Genomic DNA, 21,971 nt, shown 5'->3' with positions numbered 1-21,971 from the left:
CAATACTACAAGAACACGAGGTGGTTCAAATAAATTAAAAGGTAACATCACTGGCCAAGATTTTTGAAAATAAAAACTCATAATTAAGCTCTTAAGTCTTTATTTAGACACCAGTGTAAGTGGCCTGATTTTCAACAGTGCTGAAAAAGCAGATCCCATTGAAGCAGATTAGATTTACTGGGTGTTTAGGACATTTGAAAATCACACCACTTATTCTGGAGCCTAAAAAAGGATTTAGGAGCCTAACTTCAGGTTTCTATTAGGGCTGTCAAGCGATTAAAAAAATTAATCACAATTAAATGTACTTTCTTAAACAATAATAGAATACCATTTATTTAAATATTTTTGGATGTTTTCTACATTTTCAAATATATTGATTTCAGTTACAACACTGAATACAAAGTGTACAGTGCTCACTTTGTATTTATTTTTGATTACAATTATTTGCACTGTAAAAAAAAAAGTATTTTTCAATTCACCTAATACAAGTACTGTAGTGCAATCTCTTTATCATGAAAGTTGAACTTACAAATGTAGAATTACTTACAAAAAAAAAATGCATTCAAAAACAAAACAATGTAACATTTTAGAGCCTGCAAGTCCACTCAGTCCTACTTCTTGTTTAACCAATTGCTCAAACAAGTTTGTTTACATTTACAGGAGATAACGCTGTCCGCTTCTTGTTTACGTCACCTGAAAGTGAGAACAGGTGTTCTCATGGCACTGTTGTAGCCGGCGTCATTTTCATTTTCATCCTCGGAGTCAGATGCTACCAGCAGAAGGTTAATTTTCTTTTTTCGTGGTTCGAGTTCTGTAGTTTCTGCATTGGAGGGTTGCTCTTTTCAGACTCTGAAAGCATACTCCACACCTCATCTCTCTCTCAAATTCTGGAAGGCACTTCAGATCCTTAAGCCTTGGGTCAAGTGCTGCAGCTATCTTTAGAAATCTCACATTGGTACCTTTGCGTTTTGTCAAATCTGCAGCAAAAGTGTTCTTAAAACGAACAACAATCGCAAGATATTTACATGCTAGATGCGCTAAAGATTCATATGTCCCTTCATGCTTCAACCATCATTCCAGAGGACATGTATCCATGCTGATGACAGGTTCTGCAGACCGAAGCATTTTCATTAGCTGAGTCAGTTGTCACCAGCACAAGATTGATTTTCTTTTTTGGTGGTTTGGATTCTGTAGTTCAGTCACAAATTTAATTAACACATTTTTTAATGAGCATCATCAGCATGAAGAGGCATACGAACGTTTAGCATATCTGGCACGTAAATACCTTGCAATGCTGGCTACAAAAGTGCCATGCAAATGCCTGTTCTCACTGTCTGGTGACATTGTAAATAAGAAAGGACAGCATTATCTCATGTTAATGTAAACCAACTTCTTTGTCTTAGCGATTGGCTGAACAAGAAGTAGGACTGAGTGGACTTGTAGGCTCTGAAGTTTTACATTGTTTTGTTTTTGAGAGCAGTTATGTTACAAAAAAACTCTACATTTGTAAATTGCACTTTCACAACACAGAGATTGTACTACAGTACTTGTATGAGGTGAATTGAAAAATATTTATTTTATTTATCTTTTACAGTGCAAATATTTGTAATCAAGAATAATATACACTTTGATTTCAATTACAACACAGAATACAATATACTTGAAAATATAGAAAAACATGAAAAATATTTAATAAATTTCAATTGGTATTCTATTGTTAAACAGTGCGATTAAAACTGCGATTAATCGTGATTAATGTTTTTGAGTTAATCACGTGAGTCAACTGCAATTAATCGATAGCCCTAGTTTCTATTTTTGAAAATCTTACAATTAACTGTAAATTGTTTTAAAATTGAAAACATAAAAAAGGACATACAATGTACAGTTGAAATGGAAATCTCACTGCCTCAGGAAATAGACATTTAGGTTTGTAATTTTTTTAAGTGATAAGCATGTACTTTAATAAGGAAGCATCTGCATGTACTTGTACTACGATTCAAACTATAAAGGCCATCAGACTTCATGCTTCACAGCATAAATGGATAGCCAGCTGGGATCAGAAATTCTATCCTTTCTGATATAGGATTGAATAATTGTCCAGGTAAATTATTAAAGTTTAAATTTTTCTCTAATAAACCTGGCATAACTGCCTGATAATGACAGGATCCTGGATGACATGGAGATGCATTGTACCTTCCTAGAAATCCTGGCTCCATTGAAGTCAATGGGAGTTTTGCCATGGACTTGAGTGAAGCTGGGATTGCACCTGGAAAACTGTAATTTAAGAAAGTAAAATGCAGACGCTCCTCTTTCAAAAGGTTAGTAACTATTTAGAAGTAATAATCAAATAGTTTAATTATCCATTGTAATCATAGTTTTCTGGATGCAGAATCCATAAGAAGATTTCCTCCTGGCAATGGATGAAGGTCAGGTGCCCTGGTCACGTTATTAGATCTATCAGCTGCCTTTGAGGCCATTGATTATGAAGGAGGTGCTTTTGACTTGCCTGAGCCCTGCCAGTGAGGAATAGAGCTACACTCTTTATTTTCTCTCAAGAAAGAAACTGGAAGGTACTTCTGGTCAACCTCTGCCTTCTAAAAGTTCCAAGGTGACTGTCACAGTTTCCACTTTGTCACCCTTCCTGTTCAATGTGGAAATGAGGTAATTACAAGGGGTAGTAAGGAGATACAGACTGAAGTGTTTTCAGTATGCTGATGAGACTCTAGCCCTCCCCAGATAATCATCAAAAGAGCTCTGTAAAGTGTTTAGGGCAAAGGGGATTCTTGGGGAAACTGAGGGATAGAGATTTTAAGTTATGTTTTCTGAGTAAGGCTTGGGTTTTGTAAGCTCAGCTGCTGGTTTTCTGAGGTCTTTGTTATAGCTTATGTTATTGTTAGGAATTGTAGTTTTAATATTGTTGCCTCTTTAGGCTGAATGGAAAACTGAAATTCAGTGCATTGTGATGTGGTTCTGGCTGGATGAGAGGATGTGACACTGTAATCTGATTCTTCACAGGTACAGACACAGAGTCCCATTTTCCCAAGCAACAATAGCAATGTACAGACAGCTTCTTTTCTCAGAAACTCCAAGTTGAGTTCCTCCAGCTTCTACTGTACACAAGGAAAGGTTGCCTCTCTGACTTTGCTTCCTTTCAGGGTCACACAACTGCTTCTCCTGGCTTAATCACTCAAATCCACACTGCCTGTAACCAGCCCATATCCTCTGTGTTTTGAATTTCTAGGGACACCCTGTAGGTCCACACCACGTGCTCGGACAAGGTGGCTTGGGCCCTTCTCTCAGAGGGATGTTGTGAGGGTGTTACCTGTCTGTATTTGCCCTTTCGCTAGCGTTTCTTCCCCCCACCCCCCATCTTAATGATTTGTAAAGGTGGCCATACTACAAGAAAATAAAAACGAATAAAATACAATGTGATGAGTTCACCGACGGAGCCAGAAGAGGAACTTGCCAGTCTCAAGTACATTCCTGCAGTTTGCCTGGCTACTGCAGAAACTCAGCAGGCCAGATTCTCAGCTGGTGTAAGTCTAATGAAATCAATTGAATTACACCAACAGAGAATTTGTCCCATGGTGAAGAGGTCAGGTTGGAGCTTTGGAAAGGATGGTTATTTGCCATAAGCTAACAAGGTCACCATTTGCAGAGTAGAACTGTCCCGCCACATTGGGGGTCCTCCCACAAGTGTATATATGTTTTTCATACTGGAAAGCTTTTTCACTTGCTGCATGCTGGTCTGCAGCACCAATAATACCTCCAGAGAGAGTGAAATCACCTGACAAGGCAATAAGCTACAGTGAAAACAGCATTCAAAGCTTGCTGGTGTGTATCAGTGCCACTGCTGCAGTAAACGAGTACAAGAGCTGTGAGGACAAAAGGTGGGAGGATCCAGATTTGCAGAGAACTGGTGAAGGGCACTGCTGAAAAGATAGGGATGAATAACTGTATCTGGAAGGAAAAGGTTTATGAGTCCAAGTGCTGGCTCATTATTTCTTCCTGATATTGGCCTCCTAGTGCACTCTCTACTTTAGAGATGGCCTCTAGAATACACCATTTTAAAAACCTTTTTTAATGAACGAGATTCCCTCTTCATCCATTTCTACCTTATTTTTGGCAATGTCACTCAGTATTTTGACCTGTAAATAAGAAGATGGCATCACCCAGAACAATCAAGAAACACAAATAGGGATAAGAGGAAGGTGAGAGGTGAGCACTAGGAAGGAGCAGCAAAAAATGCCTGGCATGAGCAGACAAGTAAAGACTGTGGAACTGAAAGTAGAGATAATGGAGAAGATGTTAGGCGGGAATGGGATTTGAACAATGGAAATGATCCTAAGCCCATTGAAATCAAGGGGCAACTTTCCATTAACTTCAATAGTCATGAGATCAGGATGAAAGGAGACAAAAAGACAGGGCAAATAAGAAAGGAAAACATGCCAGAGAGAATTTCAGAGGATGAATCCCGACACACTTTAAAAGGTGTTGTTATATGAAGTGAGGCTGAGGAAAATCCATGAATATGCAAGACCTAAGATGACTCAAGATACAGACAGGGAAAAAAATGGAGGATAGGAAAGAGAAACACAGCAATATAATAAATTATTTCCTTTTATTTCAGGGAAAGTTTGTTTCTTTCAGCATGTTGAAGCTGTGATTTAATCGGGGGTTGGTGGTTTCCAATTAAAACCTAATTGAAGTTGTTTCTGCCTCTTGGCCAACAAAGGAATGACACTCCCTGCCAGGACAAACATATCCTTTGGACATGATATGTGTCTCCCTTATTTTCTTTTTTGAAACGTGACAGCTACAAAATTAACTGACAGAATAGATGCCAAAGCAAAGACTATTATGGGACCCGTCTCTTCAGTGTGTAACCACAAAAATCCTGTGGAAATGATCAAGGAGTCTCTTTCTAATGGCTGGCTTATATATTTATGCCTCCATTTGAGAATCCAGCTGAACAGCAGCTAAATAAAAACTAAGAAATTGAAAGTGACATGCAAAGTGGCAAACCACATGGTTCTCATATCAAAAGAATGTATAATTTTCTGACCATAAAATTGAGATCAATTCTGCATTGGAAATGAATGAGTGAAATAAAGTACAGGCTGTTCCCAGCAATGTTTGCTGGATGCTGGCATTAAATAAAAACAGAGTATGTACAGGTCTCTTTCTTATAAGTGTGTTGATGGGTAACCTACCATCATTTAAAAAAATGCAGTAAGATGTGTATTAGAAAGAACAGATTTCTTATTCGCAAATAAATAATAAAAGAGGAATGGACACATTATGATGATGCAAAGGATGCGAAACAATTTAGAATACAGAAAAATTACAGTATGTGAAACAGGAGGCAGAGTGGAAAGAAAAATGTAAAATGTTGCCTTATTTAAATTGGGTGTGATATTAAAGAAGAGGGCTAGAACAAAGTCTTAAATGTTCCCCTGAGGGCTTAAGTGGGATTTATACAGAGCATCAGCTTCGTGCTAGTTCTCTGCATTGAGTGAATTTCACCCAGCACATAAAAGTATAATTTAAAAAATGTGTCCAATACCTGCTAGTTCAAATTGGTCTGCCATCCCTCCCACCGCCGCCCCACCCACCCACTCACACGTATACTCCTTGCTGTCGGCTCCTCCATCCACTCCTGGAACAAAACACAATGGGCCTCCTCAAATTTCAGAAATTGTGCATGTTAAATTACCAACACATATTTTTTCCTCTCTGTTAAGTAGCTATTTGCTCCAATCTCCTCCCATGTCTCTCCCTCATGGTATTGCCACAAGTTCCCTTCCTCAACTCCCAAGCTCTTTCCCTCCTTCTTTCCCCTTCTCACCTTGTACCCTCTTCCCTATCTCTTCTTTGCTCCTACCACTTCAGCCCCTCCCCACCTTCCCCATTCCCTCATCCTGCCTGAATTTAAAAATACAATCTAATAAATGACCAATGAACGAACATAGGATTAACATGGTGTTTTTCACCCCTCATTCTGAGTACTCTGTTTGCATGCTGTGCTCCCTTCCTCCCATCTTCAGCCCATTTTGTCTCTTTACATTGTGAGCTCTTTAGGGCAAGGACCATGGACCAGAGATTTATAAAGGCAACTCCCTTTGAAATCTGGCCCCTTGTCTTCTTTTTAGAGATGGAGTGCAGTGGGCCCCCAATCCTGACTTAGTGCACTACCATAATATGAATAAAATACATGAATAATTTATAATTCATCTATTGATCGAGGAAATCGATTTACAGTATTACAATAATAAACCTAGTAAAACTGTCACTTTTTAAATAGTGGAAATATATTATCTCTGGATGCATAAATTTACATCACCCCAAAGATACAGGATACCTTTGACATCACCAATCACTCATCATCCTATCTGGTGGTTATATGTGGTCAAACAGAAAGAAATAACATTAACGGTTAGAAGCTGCCTTTTCTCAGTGTGCTAGGCAATGATCACTGCAGTTAACTATTAAAAGAACTAATTTCTTTAGGTAATGCTGAGGGACATGGTCAACCTGAAATCAAGCTGATCTAAAAAAAGAGTTAGAAGATCTTTCAGAAACTACACCTGCCTCTGATCCTCCTGCCAGTTTTTATGGGTTTTTCATCTTTTCCTATTTTAAACATGTTTTTCCCTCTACTTCTCTTTTGTGAAAGACTGACATAAACAGAAAGAATTGTATCAATTCTACAAGTTGTTTAGTGTGGCCGGATGCCAGCCCCTGCTTGGATCCAATGAAGTCAACTGAGTTACACCAGGAGGGAATCTGGCCAAGAATGAAGAAATCAATTTGGAGCTATGGAAAGGGTGGTCATTTGTCTATAAGCCATCAAGGTCAACATTTTCAGAGAACAACTGTCGCCTAGATTTGAGTTCCTCCCCATAAAGTGTTCAAATAAGCCTATGCATATATGTTTTTCACACTATTAAGCTGTTTTCACTGGCTGCATGCTGGACTGCTGTGCCAATAATGCCTAAAGAGCTTCTGAAGTTGCCTGGAGAGGCACTAAAACAGTGAAGTCAATCTGCAGAATCAAAACAACTTGCATCTTCACTGACTAGGTGGACGGGGATATGGTGAAGCTGGCTATACATAAAAGCCAAATGCACAAATTCTGGTTCTCAGATTCCTGCCCATTTCCTATGCTATCTTCCTTTCAGACTCATCATGCCAGACTGAGCCTGAACTCTCCACAGCATGTGCCTTTATTGTGTGCCGAATGAAATTAATTCCCTATAACAGGCCCAGCCCTACTGCTTTGCAAATCACTGGGCTCAGGGCAGGCAGCAGTTCTTCTAGCTGAAGGAAAGGGGTTAATTCATTCCCTGCCAACTTCAGGACATGGTCTATACATATTATAATTTGAAGGTGGGAAATTTGAAAGTGGTGTTTTGTTTCAAAATATTATCCCCATAAATGCGGGGGTGGGAATAAAATTGAAGAGATTATATTTTGAATATAGGCTTTACAGGCTAGACTTTCACACAACTGTATTCATAAAAATGGACCAGATCCTCATAAATTCAATGGAACTCTGAAGGCTGTTCGGCATTCAGATGGGAATACAAATAGATAAAGATGATTCAGAGCGCTGGCTCTCCCAATGCATTCATCTCACTGCAGAGCCAGAACAGCTGGGCTTGGGTGGGATCTGAAGGACTCAGAAGAGAGGAGACTCCTTTAGACAGACCACTGATCCAGTTCTCTTCTCCAGGCTACAATGATCTCCTACCCACTTACATCAAATCCCCAATACACTTGTGCAGGGAGAATGGCCAGAAAGTGTTTTCCCCCACCCTAGAATTCCCCACTGCCTCGGGGAACAGGAAAACCCCTGTACAGCTGTGCAACACACAGAAGATGCAGCCTGCCATGAATAGATGCCTTACATCCCATACCTGTTCCTCTTCAATGTGGGCTATCGAACAGCTAAAGGCAAATCCCTTTCTGCTCCTTAAGTGAGTAAATGACATTTTCAACACTCCAAAACATGAGGCCTACAGATTTAGTCAAAACATATTCACATTCTTAAATTTGGTAGTATAAAAGCATCCCATTTGAAACCCAGCTTTCATCATTTTATATAACATCACTGCCTGTGAGATAATTAGCTAGTGTAGGTCTGTGGCTGTTAGCTTAAATTGTTCTCTTTGACAAAGAAATTCTGATGGGGGTATTATAGTCTAAAAATAGGGTACACAGAGGAAAAGATGCTCAACATTAACAGTATGAGAGGATTTTCTGCCATCTCTCACCTTCCATTTGCCCATTTTCTTTGGTTTCAATATACATGTGTTCACAGCACTCAAGATTTCCTTTGAACTTTGGGTTCAGATAGAAAATCTCAAAGGGAAATTCTGTGAAAGCACAGGGGTTTACCTAGATTTCCTTCAAAACTATGCAAAACCATGAATTTTCCAATGTTTTCAATGCAAGAGCCATAAAATATGGCCAGGTTTGACTGAAACTGGGCTTAGCCTCACTTGAAGGTAAAGCTGTCCAGAGGAGAACACCTCCATTTCTCAATAACTTTTGAAAAAAGCTTTCAAACGTGTTTGGGAAAATGGAATTGTGTTGCTATGCCCATTTCTGGATCTAACACGAGCTTTTTGGGGGTCCAGGCCTATCTGATGTTTGAGAGAGAGAGACAGACTGACTCTATAGCTATTGTGACATTCCCCAGGGTGCAACCTTACCTGCTGTGTCCCCTTAACTCTCCAGCCTGGATGCTTTTTACACTACTTTGCTAGTGAACAGCAAACCCCTCCAGGCTCTGCTCACTCTCAGCCACCAGCATGCAAAGTCACTCCCAGCTGAATACATGAATGCTATGCCCAGCCATTCATGAATTACATATAGGATAACACCCAAATATCACTCAGTCCCAGCCTTGCCCCCTAGAAATGTGCATCTTATACCATTCAGTACCCCACTGAACTGTCCAAGCTCATAAATAGTCCATCATTCCAAAAATGGGTAATGAATATGCACCAGCCCTATTGACCTGAGTAGAAATTTCCCAAATATTTCAAACACACTGGGTTTAGATAAAACAATAAAATAATAAAACAAGTTATCAACTACAGAAAGATAGATTTTAAGTGAATATAAGTGGTCAGGCATAAAAGTCAGAATTAGTTACAAAAGAAATAAAGGGATAAACACATGCAAGCTAATTCCTAAACTTCATCAGGCTAAATAGGCTTAAAAGCAAAAGGTTTGTATCAGCATGAGCTGCAATACATTTCACAGGCTGGGTCCCTTTCCAACCTGGAACCACTCCCTCCTTTGTTCAGTTCTTTGAGAGACTTTGTTCTCATAAGTAGAGAGATGGAGGGAGGAGAGAGGCGTCCTGTGGAGGTCACTGTCCTTTATTTTTATATCCTCCTCCTCTGAGGATTACCCCCCTACTCGCCACGGTGTAGGCAAACAGTCCCTGTGTACATGAGATTTGCACTATATCTGGATACCAAGCCTATAGATTTTTGTACTGGGGAGATAAAACACTTAGAATTATTTTTCAACTAGGTCAAACTAAACGTTTGAAAAATGATTTGATTCATTTTGTCACCTTGAGTCAGATCAGTTCTGAAGAGCTACTCTTGTCAAGCAGCATGAAATCAATAGTAATCTTGGTTAGAGTACATAGAATGTTAAACAAAGGACTGTCTGCCACTAAGATATGGATGAAGGCTATGAAATCAAAATAAATCAGGCCCTGGTGACTGTTGACATCAACCCCACACCCCCAGAAACATCACACAATGAAACAGCAAAAATGCAAAGCCAGACATTAGAATTAGGAATCCAATGCAACTCATGTTACATCTCAAGGTTTCTTCTGCTTCATTAAATGAAATATCATTAGCAGGATTTTCTCTTCCAACTCAGTTTTATAGTCAAGGGGCTCACAAAACATTGCAAAATGGAGGCTCAGTTATTATGGATTTCCTGAAACTCTTTAGATAGTCTGAGAGGGATTTAGAAGTGCAAATGAATACCCCAGTTGCCATTAGGAATGTAGAACTACAGCAAAGGTTCTATCATAGAATATCAGGGTTGGAAGGGACCTCAGGAGGTCATCTAGTCCAACCCCCTGCTCAAAGCAGAACCAATTCCCAACTAAATCATCCCAGCCAGGGCTTTGTCAAGCCGGCTTTAAAAACCTCCAAGGAAGGAGATTCCACCACCTCCCTAGGTAACGCATTCCAGTGCTTCACCACCCTCCTAGTGAAATAGTGTTTCCTAATATCCAACCTAGACCTCCCCCACTGCAACTTGAGACCATTGCTCCTTGTTCTGTCATCTGCCACCACTGAGAACAGCCGAGCTCCATCCTCTTTGGAACCCCCCTTCAGGTAGTTGAAAGCAGCTATCAAATCCCCCCTCATTCTTCTCTTCTGGAGACTAAACAATCCCAGTTCCCTCAGCCTCTCCTCATAAGTCATGTTCTCCAGACCCCTAATCATTTTTGTTGCCCTCTGCTGGACTCTTTCCAATTTTTCCACATCCTTCTTGTAGTGTGGGGCCCAAAACTGGACACAGTATTCCAGATGAGGCCTCACCAATGTCAAATAAAGGGGAATGATCACGTTCCTTGATCTGCTGGCAATACCCCTACTTATACAGTCCAAAATGCCGTTAGCCTTCTTGGCAACAAGAGCACACTGTTGACTCATATCCAGCTTCTCGTCCACTGCGACCCCTAGGTCCTTTTCTGCAGAACTGCTACCTAGCCATTCAGTCCCTAGTCTGTAGCAGTGCATAGGATTCTTCCGCCCTAAGTGCAGGACTCTGCACTTGTCCTTGTTGAACCTCATCAGGTTTTTTTTTGGCCCAATCCTCTAATTTGTCTAGGTCCCTCTGTATCCGATCCCTACCCTCCAGTGTATCTACCACGCCTCTCAGTTTAGTGTCATCTGCAAACTTGCTGAGAGTGCAGTCCACACCATCCTCCAGATCATTAATAAAGATATTAAACAAAACCAGCCCCAGGACCGACCCTTGGGGCACTCCGCTTGAAACTGGCTGCCAACTAGATATGGAGCCATTGATCACTACCCGTTGAGCCCGACGATCTAGCCAGCTTTCTATCCACCTTACAGTCCATTCATCCAGCCCATACTTCTTTAACTTGGTGGCAAGAATACTGTGGGAGACCGTATCAAAAGCTTTGCTAAAGTCAAGGAATAACACATCCACTGCTTTCCCCTCATCCACAGAGCCAGTTATCTCATCATAGAAGGCAATTAGCTTAGTCAGGCACGACTTGCCCTTGGTGAATCCATGCTGACTGTTCCTGATCACTTTCCTCTCCTCTAAGTGTTTCATAATTGATTCCTTGAGGACCTGCTCCATGATTTTTCCAGGGACTGAGGTGAGACTGACTGGCCTGTAGTTGCCCGGATCCTCCTTCTTCCCTTTTTCAAAGTTGGGCACTACATTAGCCTTTTTCCAGTCATCCAGGACCTCCCCCGATCGCCATGAGTTTTCAAAGATGATGGCCAATGGCTCCGCAATCCCATCCGCCAACTCCTTTAGCACCCTTGGATGCAGCGCATCTGGCCCCATGGATTTGTGCTCATCCAGTTTTTCTAAATAGTCCTGAACCACTTCTTTCTCCTCAGAGGGCTGGTCACCTCCTCCCCATACTGTGCTGCCCAGTCCAGCAGTCTGGGAGCTGACCTTGTTTGTGAAGACAGAGGCAAAAAAAGCATTGAGTACATTAGCTTTTGCTTCATGTAATCCTAATCTTCTTCTCCAAAGACCTTTCACCTTCTCCAAAGTCTGCTTTCAAAGGCTGTATTATAGTCAGAACATACTATTTGTATTGTGGTGGTGCCTAAGAGCCCCAGTCATGGACCAGACCCTATTGGGTTAGGTAGTGTACTAACACAGGACTAAAAGAGGGTCCCTGCCCCAAAAACCTTACAATCTAAGAACTTGTATATATAGCCAGGACTTCAAAAACTCAATATTCATTGAAATTGAGAGAGAAAGATGCTATATCCCAATGGTAAGGCACTCATATAGTATGTGGGAGAGTCAGGTTCAATGCCCTGCTCCAATGACTGACTATTTATGCAATATGGAACAGTTTCAACAAGAGAAATTGAGAGCGAACCCACAAAATACCAATAGCCTTGTGGTTAGCACATTCTCCTGGGCAGGCCTAGGTTCAACTCCCTGCTCTAAATCAGGCAGAGTGGTGATTCAAGCCTGGGTTTCCCAAATCCCAGGGGAGTACCCTAATCACTGCGCTACTGGGTGTTCTGGAACATACACATGGCAGCCAGGTAGCTCACACCAAAAATTCCCAGCCTACTTGCCCCTACATCTACATTCTGTGTGGGTTAGATGTGCTCTGATCACACCTGCCTGCAGGGACTGATCTGGTAAGATAAGCAGGAGAGCTCTTAATTTGAAAATCTTGCTGTGGTTTAGGTGTGAGCAAGCAGTTCATTAGCTGTGGTGTGGCATCAGGACTTAGGTGCCTTGGTAAATGGTCATCAGTGGAAACCTAGGCACCTATGGGGATTTAGGCACTTATGGAGTTAGGCAATAGCTGATGAGTGATTTTGTGAATGTCAGTGGTGCCTAAATGTTGAAATTAGGTGCCTAAAGAAGCAGACACCTAAATCTCTATGCAAACCTAGCCTTTAGTTCACATTTGGAGGATTATCTTCACAACCACTAGTGCTAGTGTAGGAGGATCTGATTTTCAGAGGTCTGAGTACCAGTGGCTTCCACTGACTTCATTTAGAGTTGTGAATGCTCAACACTTCTGAAACTCAGGCTCCTAATATTTTAAAAAATGAAAGCTTGGATTCTGCAGAAGTTGAAGGCATTTGATCAGGAAAGCTTCCTATTTGTTATGAACAAGTGAACTTTTCAAGCCCTGTGTATAACCCATGGAAGACAGGTCTATATAAAACAGCCCTTGGAAGAGAGCTGGAAGGGAAAAAAAACACAACAAAATTGCCTTTTTTCTTTCTCTATCTTTCAGCACCCTACAAAGATCTCCTTCTTAACTGGCAGGTCTGGAGTATCTCACATTGTTCTCTTGTGGGAGCTTCCAGTGCCTCCAAAAAGAGTGACAAACTTTGGAGGGTATGAAATCCAGCCCCATTTCCATCAGCGGGAAGGTCACCTGCATGACACCAGGTCTATGAAGATGGAAAAGAGGACCAAAATGTGTGAAGAGTGAAACAGAAGAATTCTCAAGTCTTGCAGAGATTATTTCATTTTTAAATTCCTTTCCCCCAGTCCATCTCTAATAGAACAGTGTGATCAATGAAATTCTAAACACCAAGGTCTGGCTCCATTAGGACATTATTAGCCTCTAATATCCACACAAAGCTTTATGTGATTGTAACGGCATTGGCACCTGCCTCTTGCGAGTGCCCCCCGCACCACAGCCAGTGGTTCTTTTGGCAGGTCTTCAGTGGTTCAGTCCTCTGGCTGAGTCACAAACACTGTCCCCCCCTTCTGGGGTATACAATCTCTAGGTCTTTCTCACAGCCCTGCTATGGAGCCATAGCACCAAGGCTTCCCCCTGAAGGCACTGCCTTCTTTAACAGCCCAACAGTGGCCCATCTTGGTACCCTCAGTTGGTGTCCTTTCGGCAGCCTTCCCTGGGCTCAGTCTTCAACCAGACCAGCAGGGCCCATCATGGTACTGTCACCTGGTCAGGCTAGGTTCTGGGCTTAGTTCCCTGGGATCAGCCTGCCCACACTGACCTGTCCATGGTCCTGATGATCTTCCAGCCAACCAGGCACCCTATCTTCAGCAGCCTTTCCTGGGCTCAGTCCTGCCTGCAGTGAGCTGTCCTTGGTCCTGCTGCCCTTCCAGCAAGCCATGCATCCCGTCTCCCTCTGAAAGCTCCAGGCAGCAACTGATTGCTCTGCTTCTGCTGCTTCCTTTTATATGGCCCTTGATTGGTCACTCCAGCAGCCCCTCTGATTGGTTGCTTCTCTGCAGCCACTCTAGGCCACCTGGAGGACTTCTCCTCTGCTCTTTTCTGGGGCAGGGTGAGGAAGGGACATGAGGCCTCCAGCAGGGGGCATCCAAACCTAGTCCACCCCATCACAATGATTTAGGATAAGAAAATAATTTCTAAATATCTGAAAGGACTTTGTTTCTCTGCCTAAAGCTATAACTGTGTTTATTTATCTGGGTTTGTTTTGTTGTTTCCAAGTATCAGTTAGGAAAAAATACATAAAAGAAAATCAGGTTTATTTACAGCATAGCTTGCTAATGAATTCCATTTCACATTTCCAATGGAAATGGGAATTATAGAAACTGATGGCTATAGCTGCTGTCTGCATTATGAATACATTTTATATTTGAAAGATGTTGCCTTTATCTCTTTCTCCAGATCTATAGCTCGTTTTTCTCTCTATGAACCATATGTGTAATTCTATTAGTGTTTGAACTGCCATCCTATTAACGTCACATCTTAATTTCTAAGAAGTTAAAAGGCTCATGGAAAAAACAGAAAATTCTCAGTTATTTTAAATGGCTTCAAACACTCCCTAAAAATTGATGCATTTAAAATTTAAAAGCAAGCAACAAACGCATACAAAGCAACATACTTGTTGACTGTAAACATATTTTCATGTTACAGTATTATGTAAAATGGAAGTAAGGCAGGAAAAATTGATTTGTTTGTCATTCGGCCCACCCAATGGTGCTATTATTATCAGAAGTTCTTTTTATTTATTTCCCTGCCTGACAGATCAAGGGCTCTTCAACTGAAGGGTCAGTGGCATCAGGGGTCAAGTACAGAGCCCCATCCATAGTTCTTTCAACTTTACAGGGGTTCTAAGCATCATACATTTTTGGGCCAAGCTTCTACAAAGACTTACATATAAGCTTAACCTGTTAGAGGTTTTGCTGGATCAGAATATTTCATAGTAACTAATTGGACATGTTTGCTAAAATGTTTACTTGTATTGTTAATATTAGTAGTTATATGGTTGAAAAAATCCAGCACTAGGCTAGAAATCACCACACTGATGTTCTAACTGTGTGAGAATGCAAATATATTGATTCACATTTACATGCAATTACCAGCACTGAATGATATGTAAAGCTATGGCTACACTCGGAGCTAGGGATGGGATTCCCTAGTTTGCATAGACATTCTCTCATTAGCTCTCATTGGAATAGCATGCTAAAAATAATAGTGTAGCATGGCAGCAGTGAGTGGTGGCACAGGCTATCCACCCCAACCACATGCCCATGGAGTTCAGGGGTGTGTGCACTCGGCACGGCTAGCCTGCGCCATTGTCCGTGCTACCACAGCGCAGTAGCTCAATGAGATCTAGCATGAGGGAATCGCTCCTTTAGCTCCTAGTGTAGACATAGCCTAAATGCACATTCTTGAGTGATCTGTGGGAATTTAGAAGCACAAATTCTGCTCTTGTTGATGCCAGCAAAAATATAGAGCAACTCTACTAACCCGGTCTCTCTGGGTTTATATCTGTGTAAATGAAATGGGCTTTGACCTGTTGAGTACAAAGATATATAAGAATTAAACTAATATATAAATATCAACAAAAGCTCTTTTCGTGCTCCATTTGTATTCATGAATGGAGATGGAATTGAAAATTATCAACAGTTTATGCATAAACATGAATTCTTTTACTTAGCATAATACCAAGGGAAGGCCTTCATAAACACAGTGTGGGACCTGGAGTTACAACAACTAAGCTCAAGGGGGAAAATGTAAAAGTTAGGGGGAAAATTAGGTGTAAAACCACATTAATCACAAACAGCTTGAAAAGGAGAGGTTTGTGATTAATCTTTCCCAACATTTACTGTGACAACTAATTCAAATTAAAACATGATCATAACACATGGCACACTAAATCCACAGAATTAATTGGACTTCTATTTGAAACACAGATTATAAACAGAATTGATGAGTAGCAAGAAAGCCACAGCACAGATAGCAAAGAGGTGCTCTCTATCACTGTCAAAAGATGCAGCAGACTGCTAAGTAACAGCCATGCACCACATTGCATCATTCACAATCAGTCGGGGTTGGGTGAACATGCACCACACCAGGGGGAGCTCTGTATCTTCATCTCTCCTTAAGATGTTGTGGTCTGCATGCATCTGACCAGCCTCTCCTCCTCTTTCTCCTCTTTGGTATCACATGCACTCCTAAAATGCTAGGAGACAGCAGTCTCTGTGGCTGTACACAGTGGGACAGGAGAAGGCTCCAGGCTCCCTCCTTACACCATGCAATTGCCAGAGGCAAATTTTTCCCTGTATTAATAGATTAGACTCATGATAAAATTCTATTTAGGAAGGGAATTTCCACAACTGAGAATTTCTTTGATAAATTCCAATCACATCTCTTACCACCCCAACCTCTTCCACTATTTCAGAGGGAAATCCTTTAAGATCGCTTGCTAATGAGAGAGAAATATTTCCTAGTCATTCGAATTTGACATCTAGGAAAGCAAATAGACGGCATTCATGCATATTATTGGCTGAAATTAAGACATTCCCAACCTACCAGTCCTAATTCATGCTCATGTCACTACAATGTGGCTTTTGTTCAAACATCTTCTTTATCTGTTTAGCAATAAATCTTGAAATGTTCTTCCTTAAAAGTCATTATAAATTATCCTAAATGGGAACAGCTCCCTTTTAATGAAACTTTTTTCTAAGCAATACATTCATTAGACTTTATCTGCTTAGTGCATATATGCCACTAAAAGTGCTTGAAAGTTAATTATGTAGAAGATTATCAGGATAGTAATGATTATCATTATGGAGTGGATAAATAGGTCTCAAATTTCATCTTTTGAAAAGCTGGCATACTAATAGGATCGAATCCTACTCACAGAATACTTCAGTTGAAATCAAATGGCCAAATTCACAGATAGCATAAACAGCAAAATGATTGGGTCAAATTCTGCTCTCACTTGCACTCAGGTAAATCTGAGGTAACTTCACTGACATCAAGTGAGTTACTCTGGATTTACATCAGATCTTGAAAAATCTAATTGCCCATGTAACCCACTCGTGCGTGTGTGTTGCGTGTTACAGGTGCCTCTGTGCCCAATCTGCAAAGGATATGAGACTTCTACAGTCCTATCTAGAGAGCCTTAGCTTGTGAGTCAAGCTGTAGAGACTTGTATTTTTAGCTCTGGAGCTCCCCAGCTCAGTTTCTGGTGTGCTGGCCAAGATGGTGCTGTCACATCAGTTCATATGGGAACTTTTCCCTGAAAAAATGGGGTGGGGGGGTGGGGGGAAAAGGGGAGGCCTAAGACATCAGTGTCTGAAGACTGAAAGCTTTCCTTAGTTCCTGATCTTAGCTTTCTGGAGCAAGGACCATATCGTTGTATGTGTTTCTACAGCACCCAGCAAAATGGAGCCCAAGTACTGATTGTGAGCTCTGGATGCTACTGCAATATAAATATTTTTTAAAATAATAATACAAAATCAATTTTTAAAAAATTCCAGTCTTATGGTTGGTAAGATAAACTTCCCACTATGAACTGAACATGAACCAGTAAAGTGTTGTCTTCCTGAAGCAGCAGACAGACTGCTCCAGTGACTCAGATGCTGAGCATACTGTCCATGTGGTACAAACCAGGTGGAGCAAACTGTGCCTGGGAGACCCTCCCCCAACCCCCACACACATATTCTGGGGGCACTAGGATCCACACGCTGCCTTCCCTTCCCTCCTCTCCTCTCCAACATGTGGTGTTAGGAGAAAGCCACAATGAGGAGCCAGACAGAGATTCCAGCCGGTAGGGGCAGGAGCAGCCAAAGCAGGGACCTTTGTCCTTGGGAGAATGTTCTAGCATTTTGACTGAACTTTCGCTGCCCTATGCTGATTGGAAGTTTGCTTCAACCCTTGCCCCTACCTCACAATCTCTTCACCTCAGTGTCACTCCACAGCTGCCCCTCTTACCCTCTTCTCCCCTGCCCTGCTATCTTCTCCCCGCCACCCTTCCCGTCAATGTCTGCAATCCCTTCCCTTTTCTTTCCTGCAATCCCTTCCCTCTTACCCCTCCTACATATGCCCACCTAAAGAGGAAAAAAAAAGTTTAAAAAAATACATGGAATAACATGTTGGTTGCTGCCATCACATTGTCACTCTGCTTGCTTATTAGACACCGTCCCCTACCCTGGATCTATCTTGTCTATTTAGATGCTAAGCGCTTTGGAGCAGGGACCATTGGCTATGCTATGTTTGTACAGTGTCTAGCACAATGGGGTCCTGGTCCATCACAGGTGCTCCTAGGCTGTACGATAATATAAAGAATAAATAATAATAATTCCTTCCCCCTACTACAATTTTGACATAATTCTGGCTTTTACAGTAAACATCCTTGAGCCTTCCCAGAAGTCTTCCAGCAAAACCAAAGAAGATTGGACTTGACATTTTTGATATTTCTAACTTTAAAAAATACCATCCTTTATCATGAAGAGGAAAAATAAACACAAGTCCAAGAAAACATTTTCAATATATATTTCAAGTGAAATCCTGACCCAATTGAAGTCAATGGGAGTTTTACCATTGATTTCACTGGGGCCAGGATTTCTCTCTTTCCATTCATCTTCAATTCTAATGGTGTTCCCCCTGCCCCCTTCACCAGGAACAGGGTTCTACCTTTTGTTCCTTCTACTTGTACAACATAGAGTAGCTATACATAAAAATCCTCTCCAAACTAGGTCATATTTTCAAAATTAAATTAATAATTTTCTATAGTCTTTTCAGATACTGACCAATCAGGATCTAAATTTACTGATGCCTCTTAATCATTAGAACTGTAATATAGGCCAGACTTGATATATATCATCATTAGGTACAGCCTCAGCTTACTGAAACTATTGGTTCTACCAAGTGTAGGTTGAAACAGTTTATCACCCAAAATCAGAGCTTCCTTAATTCAGAAGGTTAAGTGAGTTCAAGGTCCTAGGAATTTCTATGATTGCATAAATGGGATAAGAGATCTGGATCATTCAAATGGGGTGTAAATTGACCAATATAACTTAGTCAAAATGATTTGGTCTTTCTCAGAAATGAATCTTCCAGGAAAATGTTTAGAGAAGATAGCAATTACCCTATTCCTTTATATATCCTTTATATATCTTCCTACTGTATTTTCCACTACATGCATCCGATGAAGTAGGCTATAGCCCACGAAAGCTTATGCTCAAATAAATGTGTTAGTCTCTAAGGTGCCACAAGTACTCCTATTCCTTTTATGATTCTGACTGTTAATTTATGATGCATCCCGAGGCAATGATGGGTGCCCTTTTTAAAAAAAAATCAAAAGATAAACCTTAATGAAAGTTTTTGTTTTTTTTCAATCATCACAACAGTAAATATTAAAGATGCATCAAAAGCAGAATCAGCTTTTAGCAGAAGCCATGAAGGTCCTCAATAGGGTGGAGTTCAACACTCCAGTATCTGTGCAGCATTTTTGGACACGAGATTATACATCAAAGTAGTGACAGTGAGTCACCACAAATTACTTTGGAAGAACTACACCCAGTGATTTCAGAACATAAAACTAACTGAGGCAATGGCCTAGAGAATAAATTGCAAACTAGAATTGCCAGGGAACAGAGTTTGCTACATGACTTTTCTCAGAAATAAAGCCACTTTCCTTTTCTTACAGCCCTACTTCATCACTCATTCAACAGATTCAAAAGCACATGGCTAAAGTAATCCTAAATTTCATGGTGAAGCAGTTAGACTTTGCTTCCAGCCGTAATAAAGCTGTGTCCACACAAATCCAATCTTCTCTTTTTTAAACAGACTAGTGCTCAGACTATACCAGGGTCTCCTTTGGGTAAAGTAGAACTTAATTCAACCAGTTGAAGATTTGAAAACTAAGAGGTCTTTTTTAAGAGGTTTAAAAAATTATAATGAATCAACACTATCAAGTTCTACCAGCCAATCAATTAGATTGTGTGTTGGAATGTAGAAAAATTGTTTCTACTAGTGAGGTTTCAAGGATTCTGACTCATACAGATCAAACACTTTGCATAAGATGGATTTATTATGGTTCAAACTGCAGTATTAAAGCAACCCAGGGCACAACTGACAAACTCTCTTTTCTTTGACATATCTAGGCATTTTAAAGGCACACAGTTGTTGAGATCAGAGAATCAACATACTCTCAGGCTAGAACTCTAAGCCTATATTCTCCTCAAGTGCTAGCTGCTACTTTTCACTGTATCAACTGGCAGTTTTTGTTGCTTACTTTGAAAGTTTGTTTTTAAAACAGAATTTCGTTACTAATGTTTGCAAGCTCTAGTCATGTGCCAAGTGAGCAGGGCTGGACAGGAACCCACACATCTTATAACTCTGCACTGTTAGCACTCTCTTCCCAAACACACCTTTTTGCTGGGATTTCCCACACCACAAAAGAAGAGATTTAAAGCCCATCAGTGACAAAGACAAGAGCACACTCACTATAAACTACATATCATCCTTTCTTTAAACCAAAATTACTAGTGTCATGATCTTCTGCCCAGTCATCAAACTCTCTCACTCACACACACACACACACACACACACGGCTCTGCAGAACCCACAGCCAGTTTTGTTGTAACATCCAAGGATTATATAGTCAAGCAATTTTCTAAATGTATCTTTACATAAAATCAGACAGGATGATTCAGGAACTCATTTCCCAAAATGCAACACTTCAAGAGCACACGATCACACATACTCATTTCTTTGCACATAAATACCATGGAAAAGGATTAATCTGTAACTCAGGAAGAAAATTGCCATGAGGTATAAACAGCAGCTGTTTTACAAATGCATACAGTATCGTACCTTTTTCATTCACAGTTTCTTCTTTTATTTTCCTCACTGCTTCTTGGCCTTCACGTTCATCGTTTCCAGCTGTCATCATCAAGAAAATGCAGAATTAATAATGCAATCATCTTAAAGACTGTTGAGTACCCAGTCATCCCACAAGTATAGGTTAACCACAATGTAAAATGCCACAATCAGAAAGCAAACAACAAGCTTGAAGTGAAAGAGAATTATTTATTGCAATCACACTAACAAAGGTTTCAAAAAGCACCATACAAACACATTGCTATTCACACATGACTGGACTGTTTTGTCTCTTCTAGTTATTGCATGAAGGCTGGACAGCCACATGCTTGAGCAGCTGCAGCTAAAACCAAATCTGGTGATTCAAGTGAAGCACATTTCAGAAACAGAGTCTGAAACAATCATAAAGCAATAAGCTTGGACTGCATAGCATTTCTTTTTCCAAAATGAAAAAGAACTGATGGGATTTCATTGAGTATTTTGGTGGATACTCACTAAAATGTCCAGTCCATCTGACTCAGTGCATAGGCACAGTTCTTACTAGCATTAATAGAAAATAAGTGTAGATATCAAAGATAGAGAAGAGACTCTGCCCTCATGTCATTCAACTACAGTAGACAATCTAGTTAACAATTGGATAGTATTCATTGTTTGGCAGTTGCTTTGTAACAATGCTGGCTTTGGAACAACAACAGAAAATACTGTGCTTGGTAACAGTTTTAATTTTGAAAGCCGAATTTACCATTCTGTCTATCCATCAACAGATATAGAGATTTTCTATAGCACCCATCATCACAGCATCTGAGTCCTTCCTAGGTAAATTAGATGCACATAGTAAACCCCCTAATGAACGATAAAAAGTATTCTGCCACCTCTAGTTATAGAAAGACAGCCTGGGTTTTTATAAGCCTGGGTGATAAGGAAGGCTTTATTTTTCTTCCCCCTTTTTTGATTTGTTATTGTTTATTAGGTTATTTATGTATTTATTTTGCTTATTTGTCTTCCATGCATTTGTTCCTTTCTCTTTCTGGTTATGAAGGGAGAGATCTTTCACACAGGAGTTTGTTGTGGCATGCCGAACAGTTCAATCAGACTCTGGATTAGTCTGATTTCATCTGGGAAC

General features: G+C 40.6%; 1 protein-coding gene across 1 annotated transcript in view; it reads right to left on the bottom strand.

Moving 5' to 3' along the window:
- The window catches only part of DHRSX (dehydrogenase/reductase X-linked), a 221,358-nt gene that overhangs the window by 139,946 nt on the left and 59,441 nt on the right, over positions 1 to 21,971 (bottom strand). The window contains exon 3 of the mRNA XM_054008517.1: positions 20,843 to 20,911. Coding sequence (XP_053864492.1) covers positions 20,843 to 20,911 — 69 coding nt within the window. The remainder of the gene's footprint in view (positions 1 to 20,842; positions 20,912 to 21,971) is intronic.

Source organism: Malaclemys terrapin, chromosome 1 (genome assembly GCF_027887155.1).
Source record: "Malaclemys terrapin pileata isolate rMalTer1 chromosome 1, rMalTer1.hap1, whole genome shotgun sequence".
Classification (NCBI taxonomy): Eukaryota; Metazoa; Chordata; order Testudines; family Emydidae; genus Malaclemys; species Malaclemys terrapin.
Note: the sequence above shows the minus strand (reverse complement) of the source record. Positions and strands in the feature narration are given on the sequence as shown.